Consider the following 24,667-nt stretch of genomic DNA (forward strand, 5'->3'; position numbering starts at 1 on the left):
CAAAGGGTGGCTATTTGAAGAATCTCAAATATATCATATATTTTCATTTGTTTAACATTTTTCTGGTTACTACATGATTCCATATGTGTTATTTCATAGTTTTGATGTCTTCACTATTATTCTACAATATAAAAAATATAAAAAATAAAGAAAAACCATTGAATGAATAATAAAAATAAAGAAAACCATTGAATTAGTAGGTGTGGCCAAACTTTTGACTGGTACTGTATGTCTGAGGGGAAAATAGTAGTAGTAAGTAAAACTTCAAAGTTAGTTCACAGGACACAGTGTGATTTAGGTTAGCACTAATCCCACTGGGCAAAAACTGGTTAAATCAATGTTGTTTCCACACCATTTCAACCAACAAATTCAAAGTGATGAAGTTGAATCAACGTGGAAAACTGATTGGATTTGCAAAAAGTAATCAATGTAAGGGAATTTCTTATTTTTTTCACCCAAGTTTTAACCTAAATCCAATGACAAGGTGACAAAGTGAATTCATGTTAGTTGACAACTCAACCAAATGTCAATCAAAACTAGACGTTGAACTGACTTCTGTGCCCAGTGGGATCGTTAGCTGAATGTAACATGACATTAACTGGATAATTTCACTTACACCACTACTTACATAGACTACTTATGCCTGTTCATAAATCCAATGTCATCCATATGGACCATAAAACAGCAATATGAATGCTTTCGGTACAGTGTTACGGAAAGGGACTCCCATCTGTTCTGCTGATGGACCACAGTTCCTAGGAGAGTTTCTCTAATTGACCCCAACGTCCTAAAGTCGAGAAGATCAGCAGCACCAGCATGCCCCAGAGCCCACCTTAATGCCCAGAGGATTGGGGATACAGATCATATCTTACTGGGCTTTTAGGGCCTTTCAGTAAGTGTAGGTCCACTCAGGAGCTTATCATGCACTCACCACCAGAGAAGTCCATCCACACTTGCTCATGTTTGTAGGGTTACTTAGGCATGTAGTGGCTATCAGGAAGGTTAGCCATTACATGGGGGAAGGTTAGGAAGATTTGCCATTTGCAATGGGGAGCCAATGGAGGTATCACATGAGGACTAATTCTACACTTTGGCACAGGTGGGGTTGCAGATGTTCATAAATGCTTGCAAAACAAACCGTTTTCCAAACATAGATCTTTGGTTGGGTTTTTTACCAATTTATTAGCAGCAAAATACAGCAATAATTCCATACTGGCAGATGTCGTTACCGTAGGCGCATATCATTCCAAACTTGTTACCGGTGAGTATGGTAAAGACTGTGTAGCCCTACTTCCTGATCACATGTGTGCCTATACAAGTGACCAGTGACCAATGACCCAACATAGTGTGACCTCTAGTCAGTGGTGGAAAAAGTACCCAATTGTCATACTTGAGTAAAAGTAAAGATACCTTAATAGCAAATGACTCAAGTAAAAGTGAGTCCTACTTGAGTAAAAGTCTAAAACTATTTGATTTGAAATATACTTAAGTATCAAAATTAAATGTAATTGCTAAAATATACTGAAGTATCAAAAGTACAAAAATTAAAAGTACAAATCATTTCATATTCCTTATATTAAGCAAACCAGGAAAATGTATGGAGTAAAAAGTACAATATTTTCTTTAGGAATGTAGTGAAGTAAAAGTAAAAGTTGTCAAAAATATAAATAGTAAAGTAAATTACAGGTACCCCAAAAAATGACTTAAGTTGTCCTTTAAAGTATTTTTACACAGACAAACTGTTGACAACACAACACAATAACCACATAAGTAGGCCAAAACCTCTCCTACAAGGCATACGCTTTTGAGGGATAAAATTCCTTTAAAAATACAGCTAAATGTGGTGAATTTAATATAACCAAGTCTACAATGTTCAGACATAAATTGAGTGTTTCTCAACCATATTTAAGATAGAATAGTCAAATCTTCCATAAACTCTCTGACAAATGAATTTGTACATTACATCATGAATCACTGGAGTAAGGATAGAATAAGGTGTGTTTATGGACTTTTACCATATGCTGAAACTGTATTTGTACAATAAAGCCTGAAAACTAGTAAAGTGTATGGTAGTATACCTAGTTTATAACCACGTGTTTACTGCCATCTAGTGCCCAGAAGATGTGACAGCAATAGAGGCTAAACCCATCACAGATCTCTAGGCTACACATTATCACAATGCAGGGAGACCATGGCATAGAAGTCATGAGCTGTTCATGAATGTGAACACCAATACATCTCTAGAGCATAAAACATACTAGAGCATCACATTCAAATACCTTTGAAACCACTGGGGATGATGAAACTAAATATGCTGAGATTTTGAGTCAAAACTGAGAATATGGACAGGGAAATATTTGATGACAGTCTATATACAGAGAACTGTCCAAATGGAATTCCAGGAAGATATTAAATAAAGCAATCCAAACAATGACAGTGACACACACAAGAGTCCCTTTGGATATCCAAATACAGCCCATTAAATTTGTTCATAATAGAAATCATGATTCACATTCAGATTTGGAGATCTGACATGATAAAGATTTACATTGTGGCAGAGGGGTGTCAGTGAAAGGCTTTGTCATGTGGGTAAGAATGTCACCCAAATTGGACAAATGTTCTATCCCAAATGTAGACTACGCTGTATTCCATCACAGCATACAGTTGGGATTAGAATAAAATTGGGATTATAATTCAGAATTATAATTATAGAGTTCCACTCTGAAGTGGCAGAACTCAGCCTATGTAACCCCTGGATTTACATATGTAGACTGTAAGGGATTTATCAGGGCTCAGAGCATTCCTTTTAATTTCCAGTCCAGAAATAAATTATACATTATAATTCCCAATTGAAAAAACACCCCTGTCAACTCAGTACCAAAAATGACTACCAACCTAGTCCTATGTCTTTGGAGCATAAACAAACCTGTTTGCCCATGAGATGAGAAAACATAAAATAATAATAATAATAACGATTGGGAACATATATTCTATAATCAATTGGGTAATATAGTGCCACTGCGCGTCAAAACATCGGAAAATGGAAAGGGCCCCGGTGTTGAGGGTCCCAATCTGTCGTTTCATTGAAGAGGGCGCCGTTTTCTCCGCAGAATTTCGCCATGCTGACGTTCTGTACAATCATGTGATGAAGCTCTGGTCCTTCCCAGAGTTCAATGAGCGCTGTTTGCCCCACCCCATCTCTTCAGCGCTGTCTGTCTCAATGTACTATTCCCGGAGAAAAAGGGAAAAATAATACCTTCAAGAATTGGTTATTCCCGTGTTTAATCTTCCACGACCAGCCCAGGAGGGAACTGCCGTCATAGTGGAATGTGTTATTACAATCCGCGTTATATTTATGAATGTATATGCACATGTAAGCTCTACCTACCATTCGAATTCAAAAGGAATATAAAACTGAGACTGACAAGCGGGCTATACCTGCAAGAAACTGGAAACATTCGAAGGATTTTCGTATTTTCTTCATGTTTAGAAGAATCAGAACCCATTTAAGAATGTGTTGGGGACTATCAAAGCGCTATTAGGAGCCTTGTTGATGTGAGTAGGGGTACACATTTCAGCAACAAAAGAAAAGACAGAGAAGGCCCTTTGGATTGAGAAAAAACAGCAAGGAACAGCCATCACAGAAACGGGGGACAATCAGGAAAATTCAATTATTTCGGGGATCTAAAATGAAAATCGGACTCACAGTTTAGATCGAGGATCATCTTATGGATATAAAAGGAGTTAAATGAATACGGAAGCAATGAAAATATTACACATGTAGTTCGTTAAGTGTAGCCATAATATTGTTTTATTTCTCCAGTATCTCAAAAGGCTACGCGTAGAGAAAGGCCGTTTTAAGGAAATACACTATTTTCCAAAGAGATGTTTATTATAACTTTTGTCAAAAAGATCCATGTCATTTTACAGCCGAGTTTTTGTGTCATGCCGAGTTTGGGTCTCTGTCACAGGCAACAGTGAGACGTGAGATCCGGGCTGTTCGTGAGATGAAAATAGGCTATTTATCCACTCCTCAATTGAATGTGAAAGAGGTAAAAGCCTCAATCAACCTTTAAAACTGTGGATGGTCATCAATATCGGTATATAAAAACTATATGTGAAGAAGGAAAAGCCTAACATAATTGACCAAGTGAGAGGGCGGCCTGGGTGTCGTCATCAACGGTCTCCTACCCTCTGACAGCAAGATCTACTGAAAATACGCATTATGTACACATAATTACAAACGCAGTAGGACAACGTTTTAAAACACATTAGTTCGACGTAACACTAAACAACAGACCGTATACATGTCGTTAATATTATTCTCAATTCCGTGGGTCAACCGAGGGATTTAGAATAGTTTGTTTATTTATTTTTTCACATTCCCCTCCCCTGGACCCTATTTCTTGCGGGAAGATGGGTTGTTTGGGCAACAGCAAGACTGAAGATCAGCGAAATGAGGAGAAGTCACAAAGAGAAGCAAACAAAAAGATAGAGAAACAACTTCAGAAGGACAAACAGATATATAGAGCAACTCACAGGCTACTACTTTTGGGTAAGTTTGTAGAAGGCAATCTGATGTGTTGTAGACAAGGCCTCATTGGCAACATTGTTTCTATTTGTACATTGCATGCTATTTGATGTTGTGATATAGGATATTGTTGTCTCTGTAGGCCTTCCTGTTACACTCTAGTCTCATTTAACTTTTTCATATGTGACATGGTTGCTGCTATGATGTTTACGTTGGGCATCAGTTAGACTTGATTCTCTAACATAATTGAAGCCTACTTATTGCTACATTGTTATTGTAACAGCTCGGTGCCTAATCTATATCAAACATGGGTGTTGAGGCTCAACATTTGTGTTGTGGGTTTGTTTTCAGAACTACTAGCTGCTTGACAACTTTAAAATTCATAGGCCTGTGTATTTCAAGGTGGGCCTATGTGTGAGTTAATGAACGTTGAACATTTCTACCACTGAAACTTCTGTACTCTCATGGTACGGTTATCATGTAAAAGCAGTCAAAATGTCCTCTCTAAATTATAATATTTTATTAGAATTTGCCTGACGCCTACTGTATTGAATGACATACCGGTATTTCTGTTGAAGAGGAAGTTGTGGTAACTAAAGAAAGCGGAACAGAATTCACATTTAACCATAACAAAAACATGCTGCTTTAGATATAGCACTATGCTCTTTGCACTTTTATATGATATGACACGTTTTTTGTGTGTGTGCCATTGGCAAGTTTTCAGATGTTGGCCTATTTGTGAGTAAGAATTTTGTTGGACAGTGTTTATGGAGAGACATCAGACCATGAACCAACCATGATAAAGCTCATAACATTTGAGATCACTGCTATGGGAAAGAAGATTTTCACTTTCATCATTACAGTCATGACTCTATTTGATTTGACAAATGAGATTGAGTATAGTTGACACCTTTATGCATTATTCACACTATAGGTTCAAACCAAGCTGTACTGGGCTAGCCTAGTTATGCATCCACCACGAGAACCGTGCTGGAAAGAACGGTGTGAAAAGACAATATCAGAGCCAACACAGTCAAGTGAAGCTGGTAATACTATTGCATTATTAGATTTCAACAGGTTAATATTGCACCCATTTATTTACATCTTACTGTATGTGTGGATTCACCCAAACTCCCACTATTGTAAGTTGTTTGCCTCAGACACAGGTGGTCTCAAGCTCAAGGTAGAAGATGCCCCTTACCACATCAGTTTATCAAACCTAAATCCTGACCTTAACCAACTGGGAAATAAAACTATATCTGACCCATTGGATCCGTGCCATTATGGCGTCGTTGACGGCATGGGCAGGGCCATTGAGGCAATATCCATTTTGAAGTAGTCAATTTTCTTCTTCAGTATTGGCTGATCCCTCTTGATGACCTGGTTGCACATGACTCCAACAGGAACACCAGGAGGAATCAGCCAATGAAGTTGGAAGTCCCACCCAGCTGACCATATTAAAATGGTGGAAGCCCTCAATGGCGCTGCCCATGCTAAAACGGCCTTTTGGCCACTAGAGGCCTCTTATCATTCACTATGATCTGACCCCCTAGATCAGAGGTTAACAGCAACTTCCTCCAAATCCTGGCCTCTATTGGTGCTGAATGAGACCTCGGTCAGGTGGCATAATAACTCATTTCAATTAGAATATTTCCTAATGTTTATTTCACAGGTTTGAAGTGCTGAACTATCACTTTGAACGTGTCTCTCTTTACAATTACTTTTTTGTAGATGACTTCTGAGCATCACATTCCAAATGGCCATAACTGTTGGCTGTCAGGGTAGCGCATTTCTCTGTACTCTCTGAAATATTTCTAACCATCTCTCTCTCTCTCTCTCTCTCTCTCTCTCTCTCCTCCCCCCGCCCACAGGGGCTGGTGAGTCAGGGAAGAGCACCATAGTGAAACAGATGCGGATCCTCCATGTGAATGGCTTCAATGCAGAGTAAGTCTCGTTTCCTTCTCCAGACTATGCTCTTCAACTGCGAATATAGATCAGGGTTTGAGACTTTACAAGCAGAGTGATAGGGGAAAATGCCAAAGGAACCAAAATGTATTGGTCTCGAAATACCTGAATTGAAGAACACACACATTAGATTAACCTGTGCTACAGCACATGAGAGACTAGTTACAGTTGATGGTATCCCTCAGTTCAATAGCCACTATAATGTACTGTCTAGGTGTCTCGCCTAGTTTTGACTGTGAAGTCTTAGATTGTGGTTTAAGAATTATCAGTCTGATTGCATGGACTGACGTAAAGACATTTGTGGGCTTCAAACCCTGGTGCTTCAAGGCCCTAGTTCATTGGTTGGTGACTGGTGCTTCAAGGCCCTGGTGCATTGGTTGGTGATGGGTGCTTCAATGCCCTGGTGCATTGGTTGGTGATGGGTAGTCCAAGGCCCTGGTGCATTGGTTGGTGACGGGTGCTTCAAGGCCCTGGTGCATTGGTTGGTGACTGGTGCTTCAAGGCCCTGGTACGTTGGTTGGTGACTGGTGCTTCAAGGCCCAGGTACGTTGGTTGGTGACTGGTGCTTCAAGGCCCTGGTGCGTTGGTTGGTGACGGGTGCTTCAAGGCCCTGGTGTGTTGGTTGGTGACGGGTGCTTCAAGGCCCTGGTGCGTTGGTTGGTGGCGGGTGCTCCAAGGCCCTGGTGCATTGGTTGGTGGCGGGTGCTCCAAGGCCCAGGTGCGTTGGTTCAAATCAAATCACATTTTATTGGCCACATGTGCCGAATACAACAGGTGCATACATTACAGTGAAATGCTTACTTACAGCCCTTAACCAACAGTGCATTTATTTTTAATAAAAAAGTAAAATAAAACAACAACAAAAAAGTGTTGAGAAGAAAGAGCAGAAGTAAAATAAAATAACAGTAGGGAGGCTATATATACAGGGGGGGTACCGGTGCAGAGTCAATGTGCGGGGGCACCGGCTAGTTGAGGTAGTTGAAGTAATATGTACATGTGGGTAGAGTTAAAGTGACTATGCATAAATAATTAACAGAGTAGCAGCAGCGTAAAAAGATGGGGTGGGGGGGCAGTGCAAATAGTCCGGGTAGCCATGATTAGCTGTTCAGGAGTCTTATGGCTTGGGGGTAGAAGCTGTTGAGAAGTCTTTTGGACCTAGACTTGGCACTCCGGTACCGCTTGCCGTGCGGTAGCAGAGAGAACAGTCTATGACTAGGGTGGCTGGAGTCTTTGACAATTTTGAGGGCCTTCCTCTGACACCGCCTGGTATAGAGGTCCTGGATGGCAGGAAGCTTTGCCCCAGTGATGTACTGGGCCATACGCACTACCCTCTGTAGTGCCTTGCGGTCGGAGGCCAAGCAGTTGCCATACCAGGCGGTGATGCAACCAGTCAGGATGCTCTCGAGGGTGCAGCTGTAGAATTTTTTGAGGATCTGAGTACCCATGCCGAATCTTTTCAATCTCCTGAGGGGGAATAGGCTTTGTCGTGCCCTCTTCACGACTGTCGTGGTGTGTTTGGACCATGATAGTTCGTTGGTGATGTGGACACCAAGGAACTTGAAGCTCTCAACCTGTTCCACTACAGCCCCGTCGATGAGAATGGAGGCGTGCTCAATCCTCGTTTTTTTCCTGTAGTCCACAATCATCTCCTTTGTCTTGGTCACGTTGAGGGAGAGGTTGTTATCCTGGCACCACACGGCCAGGTCTCTGACCTCCCTATAGGCTGTCTCATCGTTGTCTGTGATCAGGCCTACCACTGTTGTGTCGTCGGCAAACTTAATGATGGTGTTGGAGTCGTGCCTGGCCATGCAGTCATTGGTGAACAGGGAGTACAGGAGGGGACTGAGCACGCACCCCTGAGGGGCCCCCGTGTTGAGGATCAGTGTGGCAGATGTGTTGTTACCTACCCTTACCACCTGGGGGCGGCCCGTCAGGAAGTCCAGGATCCAGTTGCAGAGGGAGGTGTTTAGTCCCAGGATCCTTAGCTTAGTGATGAGCTTTGAGGGCACTATGGTTTTGAATGCTGAGCTGTAGTCAATGAATAGCATTCTCACGTAGGTGTTCCTCTTGTCCAGGTGGGAAAGGGCAGTGTGGAGTGCAATAGAGATTGTGTCATCTGTGGATCTGTTGGGGCGGTATGCAAATTGGAGTGGGTCTAGGGTTTCTGGGATAATGGTGTTGATGTGAGCCATGACCAGCCTTTCAAAGCACTTCATGGCTACAGACGTCAGTGCTACGGGTCGGTAGTCATTTAGGCAGGTTATCTTAGTGTCCTTGGGCACAGGGACTATGGTGGTCTGCTTGAAACATGTTGGTATTACAGACTCAGTCAGGGACATGTTGAAAATGTCAGTGAAGACACTTGCCAGTTGGTCAGCACATGCTCGGAGTACACGTCCTGGTAATCCGTCTGGCCCTGCGGCCTTGTGAATGTTGACCTGCTTAAAAGTCTTACTCACATCGGCTACGGAGAGCGTGATCACATAGTCATCCAGAACAGCTGGTGCTCTCATGCATGCTTCAGTGTTGCTTGCCTCGAAGCGAGCATAGAAGTGGTTTAGCTCGTCTGGTAGGCTTGTGTCACTGGGAAGCTCGCGGCTGTGCTTCCCTTTGTAGTCTGTAATAGTTTTCAAGCCCTGCCACATCCGACGAGCGTCAGAGCCGGTGTAGTACGATTCAATCTTAGTCCTGTATTGACTCTTTGCCTGTTTGATGGTTCGTCGGAGGGCATAGCGGGATTTATTATAAGCATCCGGGTTAGAGTCCCGCTCCTTGAAAGCGGCAGCTCTACCCTTTAGCTCAGTGTGGATATTTCCTGTAATCCATGGCTTCTGGTTGGGGTATGTACGTACGGTCACTGTGGGGACGACATCATCGATGCACTTATTGATGAAGCCAGTGACTGATGTGGTGTACTCCTCAATGCTATCTGAAGAATCCCGGAACATGTTCCAGTCTGTGCTAGCTAAACAGTCCTGTAGCTTAGCATCTGCGTCATCTGACCACTTTTTTATTAACCGAGTCACTGGTGCTTCCTGCTTTAGTTTTTGCTTATAAGCATGAATCAGGAGGATAGAGTTATGGTCAGATTTGCCAAATGGAGGGCGAGGGAGAGCTTTGTATGCGTCTCTGTGTGTGGAGTAAAGGTGGTCTAGAGTTTTTTTTCCTCTGGTTGCACATTTAACATGCTGGTAGAAATGAGGTCGAACGGATGTACGTTTCCCTGCATTAAATCCCCGGCCACTAGGAGCGCTGCCTCTGGATGAGCGTTTTCCTGTTGACTTATGGCCTTATACAGCTCATTCAGTGCAATCTTAATGCCAGCATTGGTTTGTGGTGGTAAATAGACAGCTATGAAAAATATAGATGAAAACTCTCTTGGTAAATAGTGTGGTCTACAGCTTATCATAAGATACTCTACCTCAGGCGAGCAAAACCTTGAGACTTCCTTAGTATTTGATTTTGTGCACCAGCTGTTGTTTACAAATATACACAGACCGCCACCCCTTGTCTTACCGGAGTCAGCCGTTCTATCCTGCCGATGTAGCGTATAGCCCGCTAGCTGTATGTTATCCATGTCGTCGTTCAGCCATGACTCGGTGAAACATAAGATATTACAGTTTTTAATGTCCCGTTGGTAGGATAAACGTAATCTTAGGTCATCCAATTTATTTTCCAATGATTGAAGATTGGCTAATAGGATTGATGGGAGCGGCAGTTTACTCGCTCGCCGTCGAATCCTTACAAGGCACCCCGACCTACGTCCACGATATCTCCGTCTCTTCCTCATGCGAATGACGGGGATTTGGGCCTTGTCGGGTGTCTGTAGGATATCCTTCGCGGCCGCCTCGTTGAAGAAAAATGATTCGTCCAATACGAGGTGAGTAATCGCTGTCCTGATATCCAGAAGCTCTTTTTGGTTATAAGAGACGATGGCAGAAACATTATGTACAAAATAAATAACAAATAACGCGGAAAAACACACATAATAGTACAATTGGTAAGAGGGCTGTAAAACGGCAGCCATCTTCTCCGGCGCCATTCTTCATTTTTCTTCATTCGCCCTGGTGCGTTGGTTGGTGACTGGTGCTTCAAGGCCCTGGTACGTTGGTTGGTGACGGGTGCTCCAAGGCCCTAGTGCGTTGGTTGGTGACTGGTGCTTCAAGGCCCTGGTGCGTTGGTTGGTGACAGGTGCTCCAAGGCCCTGGTGCGTTGGTTGGTGACGGGTGCTCCAAGGCCCTAGTGCGTTGGTTGGTGACTGGTGCTTCAAGGCCCTGTGCGTTGGTTGGTGACGGGTGCTTCAAGGCCCTGGTGCGTTGGTTGGTGACGGGTGCTCCAAGGCCCTGGTGCGTTGGTTGGTGGAGGTTTAGGTCCAGGTGAGTAGGTTGGTTGCAGGTTTAGACCCGAAACTGTTGTGGGTCCAGGAATCTGTGCATTGGTGGGTTGGGGTTTAATCCCAAGTTTGTGGGGTTAGGTTTGGAGGTTAAGGCACTGGTGTGGTGTGAGTGGCTTGGGTTAGATGAGCAAATCAGCACCTAGGTCACACGCTGCTGGGTGCCTTATCTCGTGACTCCACAACATTTACAACTGCAGCTCTCTATCTTGTATGTGTGAATATGCTCAGTTCATCACTTGGTCACATCCTAGACATTTCAGACATTCATTGATTAGTTGGTTGTGTCTGTGTGAAAACGTAGCTGTACTGTATATCACTTAAACTTATGGATTGTATTTCTATGGCATTTGCAAATGGATACAGTGCAGGGCAGTGTGTCTGTGACTTCTCTCCAATGTTTTGTAGTCAGTCCTGGAGGAACAGATACTGTACAAGGAAAATGAATATAAGGAATTGTTGGAGGTGTTTGGTAGATTCCCTATGATGTTTTTGCATTCAGTAACTTCCATTGATAATGTTCCAGGCCTTTGTGAAACACTGGACCAAGTATATTTTGTTTATATTTTATATTTTTTAGTGTGTTCTTAGATAAAGATAGACAAGGATGTGTATATACACACACATGCTTTCTCCTTCTATCTAGTAATTGCCTATTTTCTCTCTCTCCACACACACACATAATATACACACACACAGTCACATACAAGTGCGCACACACACTACTTTGTAAGAACCATGTGATTTTTAAAAATGACTATCATGTTGAAAATGTAAACGGGCCTTCTCAATCTACCCCCCAGGGTCAATAAACAAGAGGGTGTGTCAGTGTGGGATACAGGCCCTCCTGCTGGCTGTTGTCTATTCTCTCTTTCTCCCCTTTTCTCTCTTTCTTTCTCCTTCTCTCTCTCTCTCTTTCTGTTGATGTACCTCATTCTCTGTCACATATTCTCTCTCTTACTCTACTTGAATGCAGTTTGTGTTCTTGGGATAAACTAAACATCAGTGGCAGTGCCCAACTTAGTCGTATAATGAAATGTTTCCCGCTACAAAATACATCCCTCTTTGCATCATCTGAATCAGAAAAAAGATTCTAAGACAGTTGGAGGACCCTCACTGTTGCTTCCCGTAGCCTACAGTTTGATGCACCACACCTTTGCTTGTTAAACTTCATTGCACTTGACTTGATAGCTGATACTGTAGTAGTAACAGTCTACTGATGGGTTGTTGCAGCTCAGTTACTGCTCTTAAAAGTGGGGTGATGTTTGACATCTGATCATTTGTAGTTATAGTAGCAGGTATAGCATTTTCATTAGAGTCCAATGTAGGCACTGGGAGACTGGGACCTGTTCAAGATATGAGTTTCACATAGTTGAGGATGTGTGTGTCAGAAGGAATGATATTGTGCAGGTATGCCAGCTGTTGATGGACTTATCTACATACATGTTTGTTTTTTGTTTGCTGTTTCATCAGCATATCTGTAGTGTATGACAATGATATTTCAAATTTTTTCCAACATGGATGATTGAGCTTTTATGTTTTTGCAGAGAGAAGAAGCAGAAAATTCACGATATCAAGAATAATATTAAAGAAGCTATTGAGGTAAGTTTTCGGTTTGAATCTTTGTAGTTCATATCTCTGTGGGTGGGTACTAGGTAGAATAAAAAAATCTAAACAGCTAAGCATGAATCATGAATATTTTAGCATTGATTATTGAATATAAGAGACCCCAAGACAATCCTGTGTTGTCACTTGATCTGTATTGATTGTGTGTGTTTGTGTCACTCTTTAGACCGTAGTAGCAGCTATGAGTACACTGACGCCTCCCGTTCAGCTCGCCAGTCAACACAACCAACACCGAATCGAATACGTCCTCAACCTAGTCAATCAGAAGGACTTTGAATTCACGTCTGTGAGTATGACAATGTTTCTACCAAACACACAGATCATTATAGATAGATATTGTTTTTGCATGAACGTATGTTGGAGCCCGATCAATATGATTTTTGGGGGGACAAAACTTACCGATAACTATATCTGCCAATATACTGTTTTACGCAGAGGAAATGAACAAGTTAAATTTTTACACACTGAATTTTCAGAAATTGCCATCCAAAACAGCAATTGACCAAGAAAAATATGCTTCAAATGTTGATTTCTTACATTGTGAAATTAATGATACATCTTGAGAATGGCCGCAAGTGTTCAAATAAGCACGAGATTCCCTTTTTTTCATCGTATTTATTGAATATCGGTTATCGGTTGAATTATCGGCCGATACTGATCTAGCGATACTGATCTCTCCTGAGTGGCGCAGTGGTCTAAGGCACTGCATCACAGTGCTAGCTGTGCCAATATCGGCCGATAATATCAGTGAACCAATATATCTGTCGGGCTCTAATGTATGTACACGCCTGTGTGAGTGAGCATACAGTGCATTCGGAAAGTATTCAGACCCCTTGACTTTTTCCACATTTTGTTACATTACAGCCTTATTCTAAAATTGATTAAATTGTTTTTCTTCCTCATCAATCTACACACAATACCCCATAATGACAAAGCAAAAACAGGTTTTTATAAATTTTTGCTAATGTATATAAAAAAAAAACAAGTATTCAGACCCTTTACTCAGTACTTTGTTGAAGCACCTTTGGCAGCAATTACAGCCTCAAGTCTTCTTGGGTATGACGCTACAAGCTTGGTGCCTTTTGGCAAACTCCAAGCGGGCTGTCATGTGCCTTTTACTGAGGAGTGGCTTCCATTCGGCCACTCTACCATAAAGGCCTGATTGGTGGAGTGCTGCAGAGATGGTTGTCCTTCTGGAAGGTTCTCCCATCTCCACAGAGTAACTCTAGAGCTCTATCAGAGTGACTATCGGGTTCTTGGTCACCTCCCTGACCAAGGCCCTTCTCCCCCGATTGCTCAGTTTGGCCGGGCGGCCAGCTCTAGGAAGAGTCTTGGCGGTTCCAAACGTCTTCCACTTAAGAAGGATGGAGGCCATTGTGTTCTTGGAGACCTTCAATGCTGCAGAAATGGTACCCTTCCCCAGATCTGTGCCTCGACACAATCTTGTCTTGGAGCTCTACGGACAATTCCTTCGACCTCATGGCTTGGTTTTTGCTCTGACATGCACTGTCAACTGTGGGACCTTATATAGACAGGTGTGTACCTTTCCAAATCATGTCCAATCAATTGAATTTACCACAGGTGGACTCCAATGAAGTTGTAGAAACATCTCAAGGATGATCAATGGAAACAGGATGCACCTGAGCTCAATTTTGAGTCTCTAGCAAAGGGTCTGAATACTTATGTAAATAAGGTATTTCTGTTTTCTATTTTTTATAAATCTGCATAAAAATCTAAAAACCAGTTTTCACTTTGTCTTTATGGGGTATTGTGTGTAGACTGCTGAGAAAAATACAATATTTAATCCATTTTAGAATAAGGAATAAGTCAAGGGGTCTGAATACTTTCCAAAGGCACTGTATGTGTATGTTCCCATAGGAATGCCCATCCAGTAGTCCCTGTTGCAGGTGCCAGCCTCATGGTACTATAGTAATTAGCGGGTAGGGCCTTGATGCGATGCCTGTTAGCTAATTGACTGCCCTGAGGGAAGGCCTGGAGGTCTCTGAGTACCACTGGTTGACACTGATTGTGCCTATAACACCCCTAAATACCTCTCTCTGGGACCCACATGTGTCTGTGTCAGTGTCACACTGGGATGCCCACCTGAACAACAGAGTGCTTGCTGGTAGTCGTCAGGCTGTTAGGACTTGGCTGGGAGGGACATAGGACTCTATTCAAGCTAAGCAGGTACCAGGTTTCTGGATAAACATAATCCATTGAATTTTATAATGGGTTTATAAGTGCATTTGAGAACTTTGTTTTATATTGATCACAGAAACCTTGTTAACGGTTTTGATTGAATAGGGCCCATAGTGTGCACCATAGTGAGTTTGACTTATCTCTAGGACAGACAACATGTTGTCACTCAACAAAATGAAAACAACCGATAGGTTAATGCTTTGCATCTATTTAGCTGTTATTACGCTTTAATTTAGATCCCCTTTATGAGTCTTTGGCTGATTAGAAAATGACCTATTACAGTTGAATGGTTGCGTCCCTACCATTGCGCCATAGACTGTCATTGAAGTCCTTCTTCTGGGCCTAGAACACCTGCCATAACATATCTCTCTCTTAGTTTGGGTGTGTAGGCCTACGTGTGAAAGGGATGTGATTGACTGCTGCCTTGCTCTGTGGTGTTTGAATGTCTGTGATTTCGTTCCTGATGGAGGAGAGTTGAATGACTCTAAGGTCAGACAGTGTAACACTGTTGGCAAAGCCTCTCTCCCTCCCTCCTTCCTCTCTGGCACCCCCCAGGGCTGAGAGGGAACCGGTTCTACTGGTCACCTAATCTCAGAGTACAGATAGAAAAAAGAGAGGGTGAGGAAAAGGATGAGGGTGGCTAGAGGTGGGGGAAGTTTGTATGGGTATCTACTGTCTGGGCTGTTCACTTCCAGTTCATTTCATGTTTAAATGTGTTGTTTTGTTGTGGTATGGGTCTTATTTTCAGACTGTTGATTAATCGACTGATTTAGAATGGTTTTGCCCTGTTGCTGACCTCTGCTTTATAGGTTGTTTTTCTAACGCCACTAAAATGTAAATGTTCTCAAATTCAAAGTTACTAGGGACCTCACTTCCTTATCCCGTCTCTGGCTACATTACGCTTTTGTAGTAGTGTTGACCATAGAGTTCGAACGCTAAAGGGGACATTCCCATTCAGACGCATTTTGTGCAGAACGTTATAGATGGTTGTTTATTAACCAGGAAAAAACAACCAGTTGCTTTAAAAAAAAAAATACTTAAAGCAAGATCAAACTCCCTGTGGTATTCTTAGCAAAACAACACAAACCTTTGTGTATTTGAAAAAAGGCCATACCAATGAAATGGAAATGATTATGGAAAAAACTAAGATCAGCAATACAGACAAGCCAGTGAGCAGAGAGAAACAATATAGCATTGAGTTGTAGCCCCAAAGGATTCTGGGTCGGCTGCTGTAATGCAATAAGCAGTTCCTAGAGAGGAGTTTTTCTTTTTTTCTTAAGCACATGACTGATGATAAAGGAGGACTCTGTTACTAAGACACATGATGAGTGCTCTTTTATGGAGTGGATGCAGGGATTTTTTATAACTCTTCAAGTAACCCAAGCCAGCCAAACGGTGGGACAAATATATCGGGCAGCGAACCTAAATGTTATGCAAGTGTATGCAGACGCATTGTTCCACAAAGGTCCAGTTGTCCAGAAGATGTTGTTTTATACATAACAGGGTTTCTTGTTCCATGGTCCAAATGGAAGACAATGGAGGGAGATGATGAGACTATCTACCTTTCTATGTGCCTTTTAGCCCTCTGAATGTTGTCCATGGGGTGGTCACTCTGGTCCTTAATAAGCTATGTGGACATTCCCACCTTATGCAACAGCTATCAAACAAGGAAGTAACAGATTGGCCTTTAGATATAACAGTTGACTCGAATGTTTACACCTGCACAGCTTTTGTTTGCTAAATCAATTTAATGAAATATGATTAATTCAATATTAAATGGGATTTTGACATGATTATGAGTCAACTGACCCTCCCTAGCCTGTCGACCATATGTCATCTTTATTTCTCCTCATTAAAGGAAATGTTGAAAGGGTTGTAAAAACATGCCTTGTTATTTCAATGGCCTGACCTGCCACTATGTTTTTACTTTGTGCCTTAAATAATCTGTCATTTCAACAGCCTGACCATGCCACTTTGTTTTTCCTATATTGAAACTCCCCTTGGCAGTTACCCTCACTGGCCACAAAACCTGTTCTCCTGTCAATAAATGCCAGATCCCTAATAGGTGTGCTGCCCCATTGGAATGTAAAAAAGATGCCACACATCGCAGTGCCCTCAAGCAGAACATGGATGATGGACAGTGTCCTCCTTTTCTACTTGCTTTCATTTAGTCTATGTATTGTTATTGTACTATTGTGCCATGTGAATTAATCACTTCATCTTTCTCTCTTCCACTTCCCCTCTTTCTTTCGCTCACTCTCTCTTCCTCTCTCCCTATATCGCTCACTCTCTCTTCCTCTCTCCCTATATCGCTCACTCTCTCTTCCTCTCTCCCTATATCGCTCACTCTCTCTTCCTCTCTCCCTATATCGCTCACTCTCTCTTCCTCTCTCCCTATATCGCTCACTCTCTCTTCCTCTCTCCCTATATCGCTCACTCTCTCTTCCTCTCTCCCTATATCGCTCACTCTCTCTTCCTCTCTCCCTATATCGCTCACTCTCTCTTCCTCTCTCCCTATATCGCTCACTCTCTCTTCCTCTCTCCCTATATCGCTCACTCTCTCAGGAGTTTTATGAAAATGCAAAGACTCTCTGGCAGGATGAGGGCGTGAGGGTGTGTTTTGAGAGATCCAATGAGTACCAGCTGATCGACTGTGCACAGTAGTAAGTATGCACTGCACTGCACCGCCGAGAGGGGACCAACCGTCTTGAGTAGCTACAATGCCCTTGTACAGGCCTGCATTGTTGAAAACAAACACACTAAGCCAATGACTAGGGGCACGTATAGGACAGTATGGGACCGTAGTTCAAGGCTGGCATGCTCAGATTTAGCAGGCTGATAAAATGCCAACTAAAGTTTGTAAACCCCAAATCTAAAATGTATTTAATTTCATCAAAACTTTATTGTAAAAAGCTATTTCCTTGAGAGACCATTCTGATTTTCAATGACAACAGGCAAGTATTCTGCCTGAAAAATGATGTGTGGTAGCTGAGCTCTGTGTCATGGAAGTCATCTTGAGCTCATACTCTTACTCCACAGCTCCTCATCATGTCTCAGTGCGCACACACCACAGTATGACATCACCAGAGCTTTCTGCATCAACACTGCCACCTCTGGCTATGTGTCTCTCTCTGCCCCTCTCTCTTTCTCTCGCTCTCTTTCTCGCTCTGGCACGCTCTCCCTCGTACTCTCTCACACGTGTTCTCTTCCTCTCCTTCTCGTCCTCGTCCTCTGCTTTCTTTTCCAGCTGTTGTGTGGCTCCGCATCTGTGATGTAGGATATTTGCAGCGACAGGGACCAAAAATGGCAGGTCCTGAGTCATAAAAAGAGAGAGAGGGAGATTTCACCAGCGGTTGGAGGGGAACAGGGGAGGAGGGGGAAGTACACCGCTAAACCACAGTGACTGGCGCCTCAGAGTTAAATTTGTTATCGTGGTGTTTGATTTGAGCTGATTGTATCAAAAATTAATTTTGTGCTAATGTTTGAAGAGTGCTGTGTATTTGATTGTGTTACTTAAGTCTAGGACAACCCCTTCAGGTGGTTGAGATGGGCCAGTCCAGTCTTTTGTTCCCTCCCTCTCTCTCACTCTTTCCCACTCCCTCTCTCAATACCTCTCTCCCGCTCCTGCTCTCTCTCTCTCTCTCTCTCTCTCTCTCTCTCTCTCTCCCACTTCCTCTCTCCCAGTCCATCTTTCTCAATCTCTTGCTCCCTCTCATTTCTTCTCTCGTTTTCCCTCTCTGTTTTTCTTCCTCTCCTTCTCAGGCCCTACTCCAGTCACACAACATTTTGAGCTGATAGTCTATTTATAGAGCCTGTGGTTTTGTCTCCATGGCAACCATGCTGGAGGCCAGGGCACTAGGGAGCTATTTTTGAATCTGCTCTGTAATGTCAGACTACTCTTTCTCTTTCCCCCTCTCTCACTCTCTTTCACACACATATGCACATACTTTCTGTCTTTCTCGCCCTTTCCTTCCTACCAATCCCCCTCCCTCCTTCTTCCATCTCTCTCTACGCCTTTCCTACCTCAAGCTCTATCACCCTCCCACTCTCTCTCTCCCCTTCCCACTCACTCTAATTCACTCATTCAATCTCCCAGTGCCAGAGTCTAATTTAGAGATGTCTGTTTGGGTTCAGGCTGATGGGCTAGGTCAGGTTTGTGAGTGTGAACCCTTGTGGAATTAGAGCTTACAGTTATAACTTTTACAACATTCTTCAGTAACATGTAGGAAAGGAAAGAGTAAGAGTTAATCTCCCCACCTGTGTTCTTCTGGAGTCTGCATAGTTATCTATGGACATTTTTGTTGCCATAACAAAGAATGGTAAATGCGCATACACACACACACACACATAATCTCTCTGTGTGTTTCTCCTAGTCCCTTTGTCTCTCCCAGTGAGTGCCGACTCATTCCTGCCATGTCTTACCTGTACTTAGACCTGTCACATTTCACCCCTCCGTGTCACATTCCTGGTTATCCAGAGGCTCTGCATTCCTCTGTGTTCAGTATGCTTGGGAGACCGGCATTCAGCTGTCACGCACTGTTGGTACAGTTTGTGGCGTTCAGTTGTATTAGATACTGTAGGTACTGTTTAAACCCAAGTCAAACAGTTGTAAACTACACTGAGTAAGACATTAGGAACTCCTGCTCTTCCCATGACAGACTATCCAGGTGAAAGCTATGATCTCTTATTGATGTCACTTGTTCAATCCACTTCAATCAGTGTAGATGAAGGGGAGGAGACAGGTTAAAGAAGGATTTTTAAGCCTTGAGACAATTGAGACATGGATTGTGTGTGTGCCATTCAGAGGGTGAATGGGCAAGACAAAAGATTTAAGTGCCTTTGAAAGGGGTATGGTGGTAGGTGCCAGGCGCACTGGTTTGTGTCAAGAACTGCAACGCTGCTGAGTTTTCCCACCCTCAACAGTTTCCTGTGTGTATCAAGAATGGTCCACAACGCAAAGGATATCCAGCCAAATGCTTCCCACAACTGTGGGAAGTATTGGAGTCAGCATGGGTGCAACTCAATATTATGAAAGGTGTTCCTAATGTTTGGTATACTCAGTATATGTCATGGAATTAGACATTAGTCTCAAAGTCAGTATGACTCCAGAACCGTTGCCATTCCTCTCAGCTGTAAGTGCCTGTACCAATGACGTCTATGTTGGTCTTTCTCTCAACCCTATGGTTCCTGGACCGACACTGGTCCCTGGGATGTTACTAACTGGCTGCTCAGTTAGTTAGCTGACACTGATTTAGTCAGTTCTCAAGTCTTAGATAGAAACTAAGTGGTCCTCCAAAGAGGAAGGTGCGATGGCTTACCGCAGGTCAGTCCCTCTCTCCCTGCTACAAAAAAGTTGGCGAAACACAGGTGTATATAATTTTATTGAGCTCAGTGGTCTTTTCCTGTCCACACACAGACAAGCTCCCCATCATGCTCATTCACTGCCCCTGCTGACTGAATTCAGCCATTTTGTCCTGTCCTGGTCATCCTTCTAAATATGTTTTTTTTTTCTCTCCTCAGCTTTCTAGACAAGATTGACATTGTGAAACAAAGTGACTACACTCCTACTGATCAGGTGAGTTTCCGTGGTCTCAACGCCACCATCATCAGAGGCCCAGGGATACGTCTCAAATGGCACCCTATTCCCTCTACAATGCACTACTTTTGGCCGAAGACCTCCATTTGAGACACACCCCTACTGTCCTCCATCATCAACTTCCTTTCATAATATTGATGAAATATAACACAGATGAATGACTCCCGTCTTTCTCTCTCGTCTCTCAGGACCTACTGAGATGCCGAGTGCTCACCTCTGGGATCTTCGAGACCAGATTTCAGGTGGACAAAGTCAATTTCCAGTGAGTATAACCCAGGGTTATCGTCCCATTTGGTTATTAGTACAATACCTGAAGAGCAACCTCCAACTCAGCCCTTCAGACGTGTATGAGTCCATACAGTGCAGCTTACATGTGATTCATTACTTTGCCACAAGGTCGTAGTGTGTGGTATATTTGTCTCACTGACATCTCTTCCACAGCATGTTTGACGTTGGTGGTCAAAGGGATGAACGTCGGAAATGGATCCAGTGCTTTAACGGTAACATTTGTTTTTCCATTTGATCTGGCCAACCCAATAGAGAATCACTCACAAACACAATTCAGATCTCATTTATAGATACCTTTTTGGGGTTCTGGATGGGTCCTCCATAGTCTATAGCCTCATTCCACTAAAGGTTTCCTGTATTTTATCACCTTTGCTTTTTCTGCCATTACTGTGTGTTTCGGCCTTAGCCCTAAAGATAAGTGCCATTTGACTGTGTCATTGATTGCGCTTTACAAAACCAGTTCGTCTGAGTCCCTCCTCCCTCTGTCTTCCCCACAGATGTAACTGCCATTATTTTCGTGGTGGCCAGTAGCAGCTACAACATGGTGATCCGGGAGGATAATCAGACCAACCGTTTGCAGGAGGCTCTGAATCTATTCAAGAACATCTGGAACAACAGGTGACACAAACACAACCCATGACACCCCCTCCCCATGACACACCCTCCCCATGACACACCCTCCCCACAAACATTTATGGAATCAATGAAGTTTTATTCTATTCCTTTGTTTTATTGAAATGCTCTCATCATAATAATTTACAATTTGCTAGCCCTAAATTACCACTGACTGCTTTTTAACAGTGTATTTACCCAGCATCTCTGTGTGTGTTTCGCTTTAGGTGGCTGCGGACCATTTCTGTCATCCTATTCCTCAACAAACAGGACCTGCTAGCAGAGAAGGTGTTGGCTGGGAAATCAAAAATTGAAGAGTACTTCCCAGAGTTTGCACGCTACACCACACCGGATGATGGTGAGAAGTTGTTACACTTGACTGGATTTTTACTGTACACACACACGGCGCGCACACACACACATGGCGGGACACACACACACAGTGCTTCTGCTTTTAGCCACGGTAGATGGCTCTTGAATGTTCTATCCTGTGGCTAATAAGTAATCATCATAGCGATCAGTGACACTGACAATGTGTGATGGTGTACTAGAATCCAATCATAACACTCATCATCAGTCTCTCACTATTCTATAGCAACACCAGAACCAGGGGAGGATCCACGCGTCACAAGGGCAAAGTACTTCATACGAGATGAGTTCCTAGTAAGTGCAGAAAAATACAATGTCTCCCGTTATGTAGAATCTTATGGTGTTGATTACAAAATAGGATCCAATCAAAACCAAATATGCCAAATGAGATGACTTGCTCATATTGGATAAGTTAGCATTGTCTTAATGTTAGATTTGTTATTGAGTCAAGTGGAGGATGTCCTGATGGTGGTAGTACTCCTTTGTCTCATTGTGTTTCACTGTGTGATTTCAGAGGATCAGCACAGCCAGCGGAGACGGCAGGCACTATTGTTACCCCCATTTTACCTGTGCCGTCGACACGGAAAACATCCGCCGGGTCTTCAACGACTGTCGGGACATCATTCAGCGGATGCACCTTCGGCAGTACGAGCTCTTGTGATGAGAGGGGGCTGCAACACAGACTCTGAACCTCCACCTTCCGGTCTCTCCCTGACCCCCCTAAAACCCACCCCTGTCGACCTGCTCCTAACTCGGTGTACTCTTGGGGACTCCTGAAGTCAAACTAGACAAAAGAGCTACAGCGTAACCTGGAAAGAGTATTGAAATACTGCAAAACACAGAATACATCCAAGCAAGATCAGCTGAACTCCACTGCACTTTAGCACTGTGCTCAGGACTCGAACCCATTTCACCACACACACAAGCGTGTACATGCTGACATAACACCGGACCCTCTTTCTTTCACACCCTCAGTTGAAACACACTTAGACACACTTGCTCTCAAATTTAACCTCCGATAACTGTTTGCATACAGAAAAAGAACACACACGCTTTTACTCGACTGCATGGTCCTGAACTGGGCGAGCTCAGTCTTAGCTGCTTACTGTCTGCAGCCACAGATTGACTGGCTCAGTGCTTTCAATGACTTCACAGCCAAGATACCTACTAGGAGCAACGTTGATGACTGACAATTAACCAGAGAATCATTGTGGTGGGCAGGGCTTGGGGGGAGGGGAATATCTATGTCAATTTGGTGGCGCTTGGACACCATGACGCCCACAGGATTGTCACATGACTTTGCCTTGTTGGTACAGCAGCGGGAGGAAAAAGGCCAACATTCACAGAACTCAACGGAGTGCATAAAACATATACAATACCATATAAGTTAAGAGAAGTCCGATCAGCCCTGTTTCTGTCTCCAGTTGTTTTGTCTGTGTAGACTGTTGTGCCATTGTGCCCCCCTCTCTCTCTCTCGCTCTCTCGCTCTCTCGCTCATCACCCCTCCTCCCTGTCCACTCTCTTAACCTCACCTCATACCCTGCACTGTTACTTTACTGGCAATGCTCTTTGTTTGGTTTTTAAAGAAAAAGGTAATCCTGAAATGTAAAAAAGAGGAAGAAGATAATGTTAAATGGGACACTATTCTTTACTCATGTGGTCACCACCCTTCACTCCCCTCCCTGCCAAGGCTATTTGTATGTCTGTCTTTACTTTACTGCTGAACTATTATTCTTGTACAGACTGTCAAATGTATTATTTTGTACAACTTTTATTGAAAAAATAGAAGATCCCTGTGCCTTGATCACGACTGTACGTGTATAATGAGCTAAAGTGGGTGTTATACTGTGCTGTATAGCTTAACCAGTTTCCTTTGGATTTTTATTTCTCTCTCCCAACTCCCCTTTATGATTTAAATGTTTATTTTTGGATCCATATACCAAAAGAAAGATAAATATATATGGATTTTTAAAAGTATTTTATTAGAATCAAAGACACAAATTGTACACTTGATATAGTGTGCGTATTGCTAGAACTTAAATCCTTTTCAATTAGGTTTTGTTTCATTAGTGACATCTGTAAACAACATTTTGAAGGGTGAGTGTTTATTTACTATTTTCTATTTCATTTTTAGCTTTAAGGTAAAGGGTGATGAAAAATATCAAAATGCAAAACATTGCTTGTTTCTACATGAATCTTTTCTTTTGCTAAAGAAAACAACAATCAAAAAGTTGTATTGTTTTGGGGTCCTTCCTAGTGTTGCACAACAGAGGCAGACTGTACAGTATTACATTTTCACTTCGGTGCCCTAGTTTTCATTTACTATGTACATCAAATACATGGGTTTCTACTTTCAGAAGAGGAGCTCTGCAAAATAAAGGTTTTTGGTGCAGACAGCAAGAGGCCTGTCCTTACACACAATCACAACCACAAGGACAAACCTACACCAGATACAACCACATCTCATTCATCTGTCTTTAGCCAGTCTTGAGTCATGTCCACTGTACTTACTTAGACAGCTCTTGATCTCCTCATCCAGTGCCCTGTACTGTTACTTCACTGCTTTTCACAGATAACCTTTTACCATCAGTTCAATTCTACTTTTTATTTCATCTATAACATGCATCTTGATTGTATTCAATTCAGTCAGTCTGTTTTCCATCCAAGTCGATGTCTTTTCTAATTTCATCCAGACACAGGCATTCTACTTCACCACATAGCTTGTTTGTATACATACAAACAGTTGTGGTTTATGTAAATGTTAATAGAGCATGAATCTTTGGGGTATTTCCCTTTACATTGTGATCTTGACCTACACCATGACAATTGTTGATGAATGTCTTTCTCTTGTCAGGAGTGTAGCTTAGGGAAGTACAAGAGAATAAAAAACTGCAGTAATTGAATGTAGATGGGGATGCAAAAGACTTCAAGTATGAGTCAACAGTTCCAAGGTCAAAGGAAGTAAGAGGAAAGGGGAGGTAGGATTGTGATGAAAGGGGCGGAGTGCTGCTGGAAACAGGGTTTCTTCAGCCCAACATGAATGTCCCTTGATATGATTACACTGTTCAGTGCCATGCTCCTGAACACG

General features: G+C 42.8%; 1 protein-coding gene across 2 annotated transcripts; it reads left to right on the forward strand.

Annotated features, from left to right (window-relative positions):
• Positions 1–3,199: 3,199 nt before the first annotated feature.
• LOC311150121 (guanine nucleotide-binding protein G(s) subunit alpha-like) lies at positions 3,200–23,979 on the forward strand. 2 transcript variants are annotated; one of them, XM_084187413.1, is made up of 12 exons: positions 3,200–4,555; positions 6,403–6,475; positions 12,437–12,491; positions 12,682–12,801; positions 17,280–17,377; positions 20,235–20,289; positions 20,499–20,572; positions 20,752–20,810; positions 21,096–21,216; positions 21,438–21,568; positions 21,806–21,873; positions 22,094–23,979. In XM_084187413.1, the coding sequence occupies exons 1-12, from the start codon at positions 4,417–4,419 to the stop codon at positions 22,238–22,240; spliced, it is 1,140 nt and encodes a 379-aa protein (XP_084043539.1). In that variant the 5' UTR covers positions 3,200–4,416; the 3' UTR covers positions 22,241–23,979. The 2 variants fall into 2 exon arrangements, with proteins under 2 accessions (XP_084043539.1, XP_084043538.1); XM_084187412.1 differs by having other exon boundaries at positions 3,207–4,555; positions 21,788–21,873.
• The last annotated feature ends 688 nt before the right edge of the window (positions 23,980–24,667 follow it).

The sequence above is a fragment of the Coregonus lavaretus genome (assembly GCF_964263955.1).
Source record: "Coregonus lavaretus genome assembly, chromosome: 22".
Classification (NCBI taxonomy): domain Eukaryota; kingdom Metazoa; phylum Chordata; class Actinopteri; order Salmoniformes; family Salmonidae; genus Coregonus; species Coregonus lavaretus.

Bases quoted from the DNA above. Each gene is read 5' to 3' on its own strand.
- LOC311150121 (XM_084187412.1), top strand. From the start codon at position 4,417: ATGGGTTGTTTGGGCAACAGCAAGACTGAAGATCAGCGAAATGAGGAG. The intron at 12,802-17,279 runs GTGAGTATGACA...TCACTCTCTCAG, and splicing joins AGGACTTTGAATTCACGTCT to GAGTTTTATGAAAATGCAAA. The intron at 21,217-21,437 runs GTGACACAAACA...GTTTCGCTTTAG, and splicing joins AAGAACATCTGGAACAACAG to GTGGCTGCGGACCATTTCTG.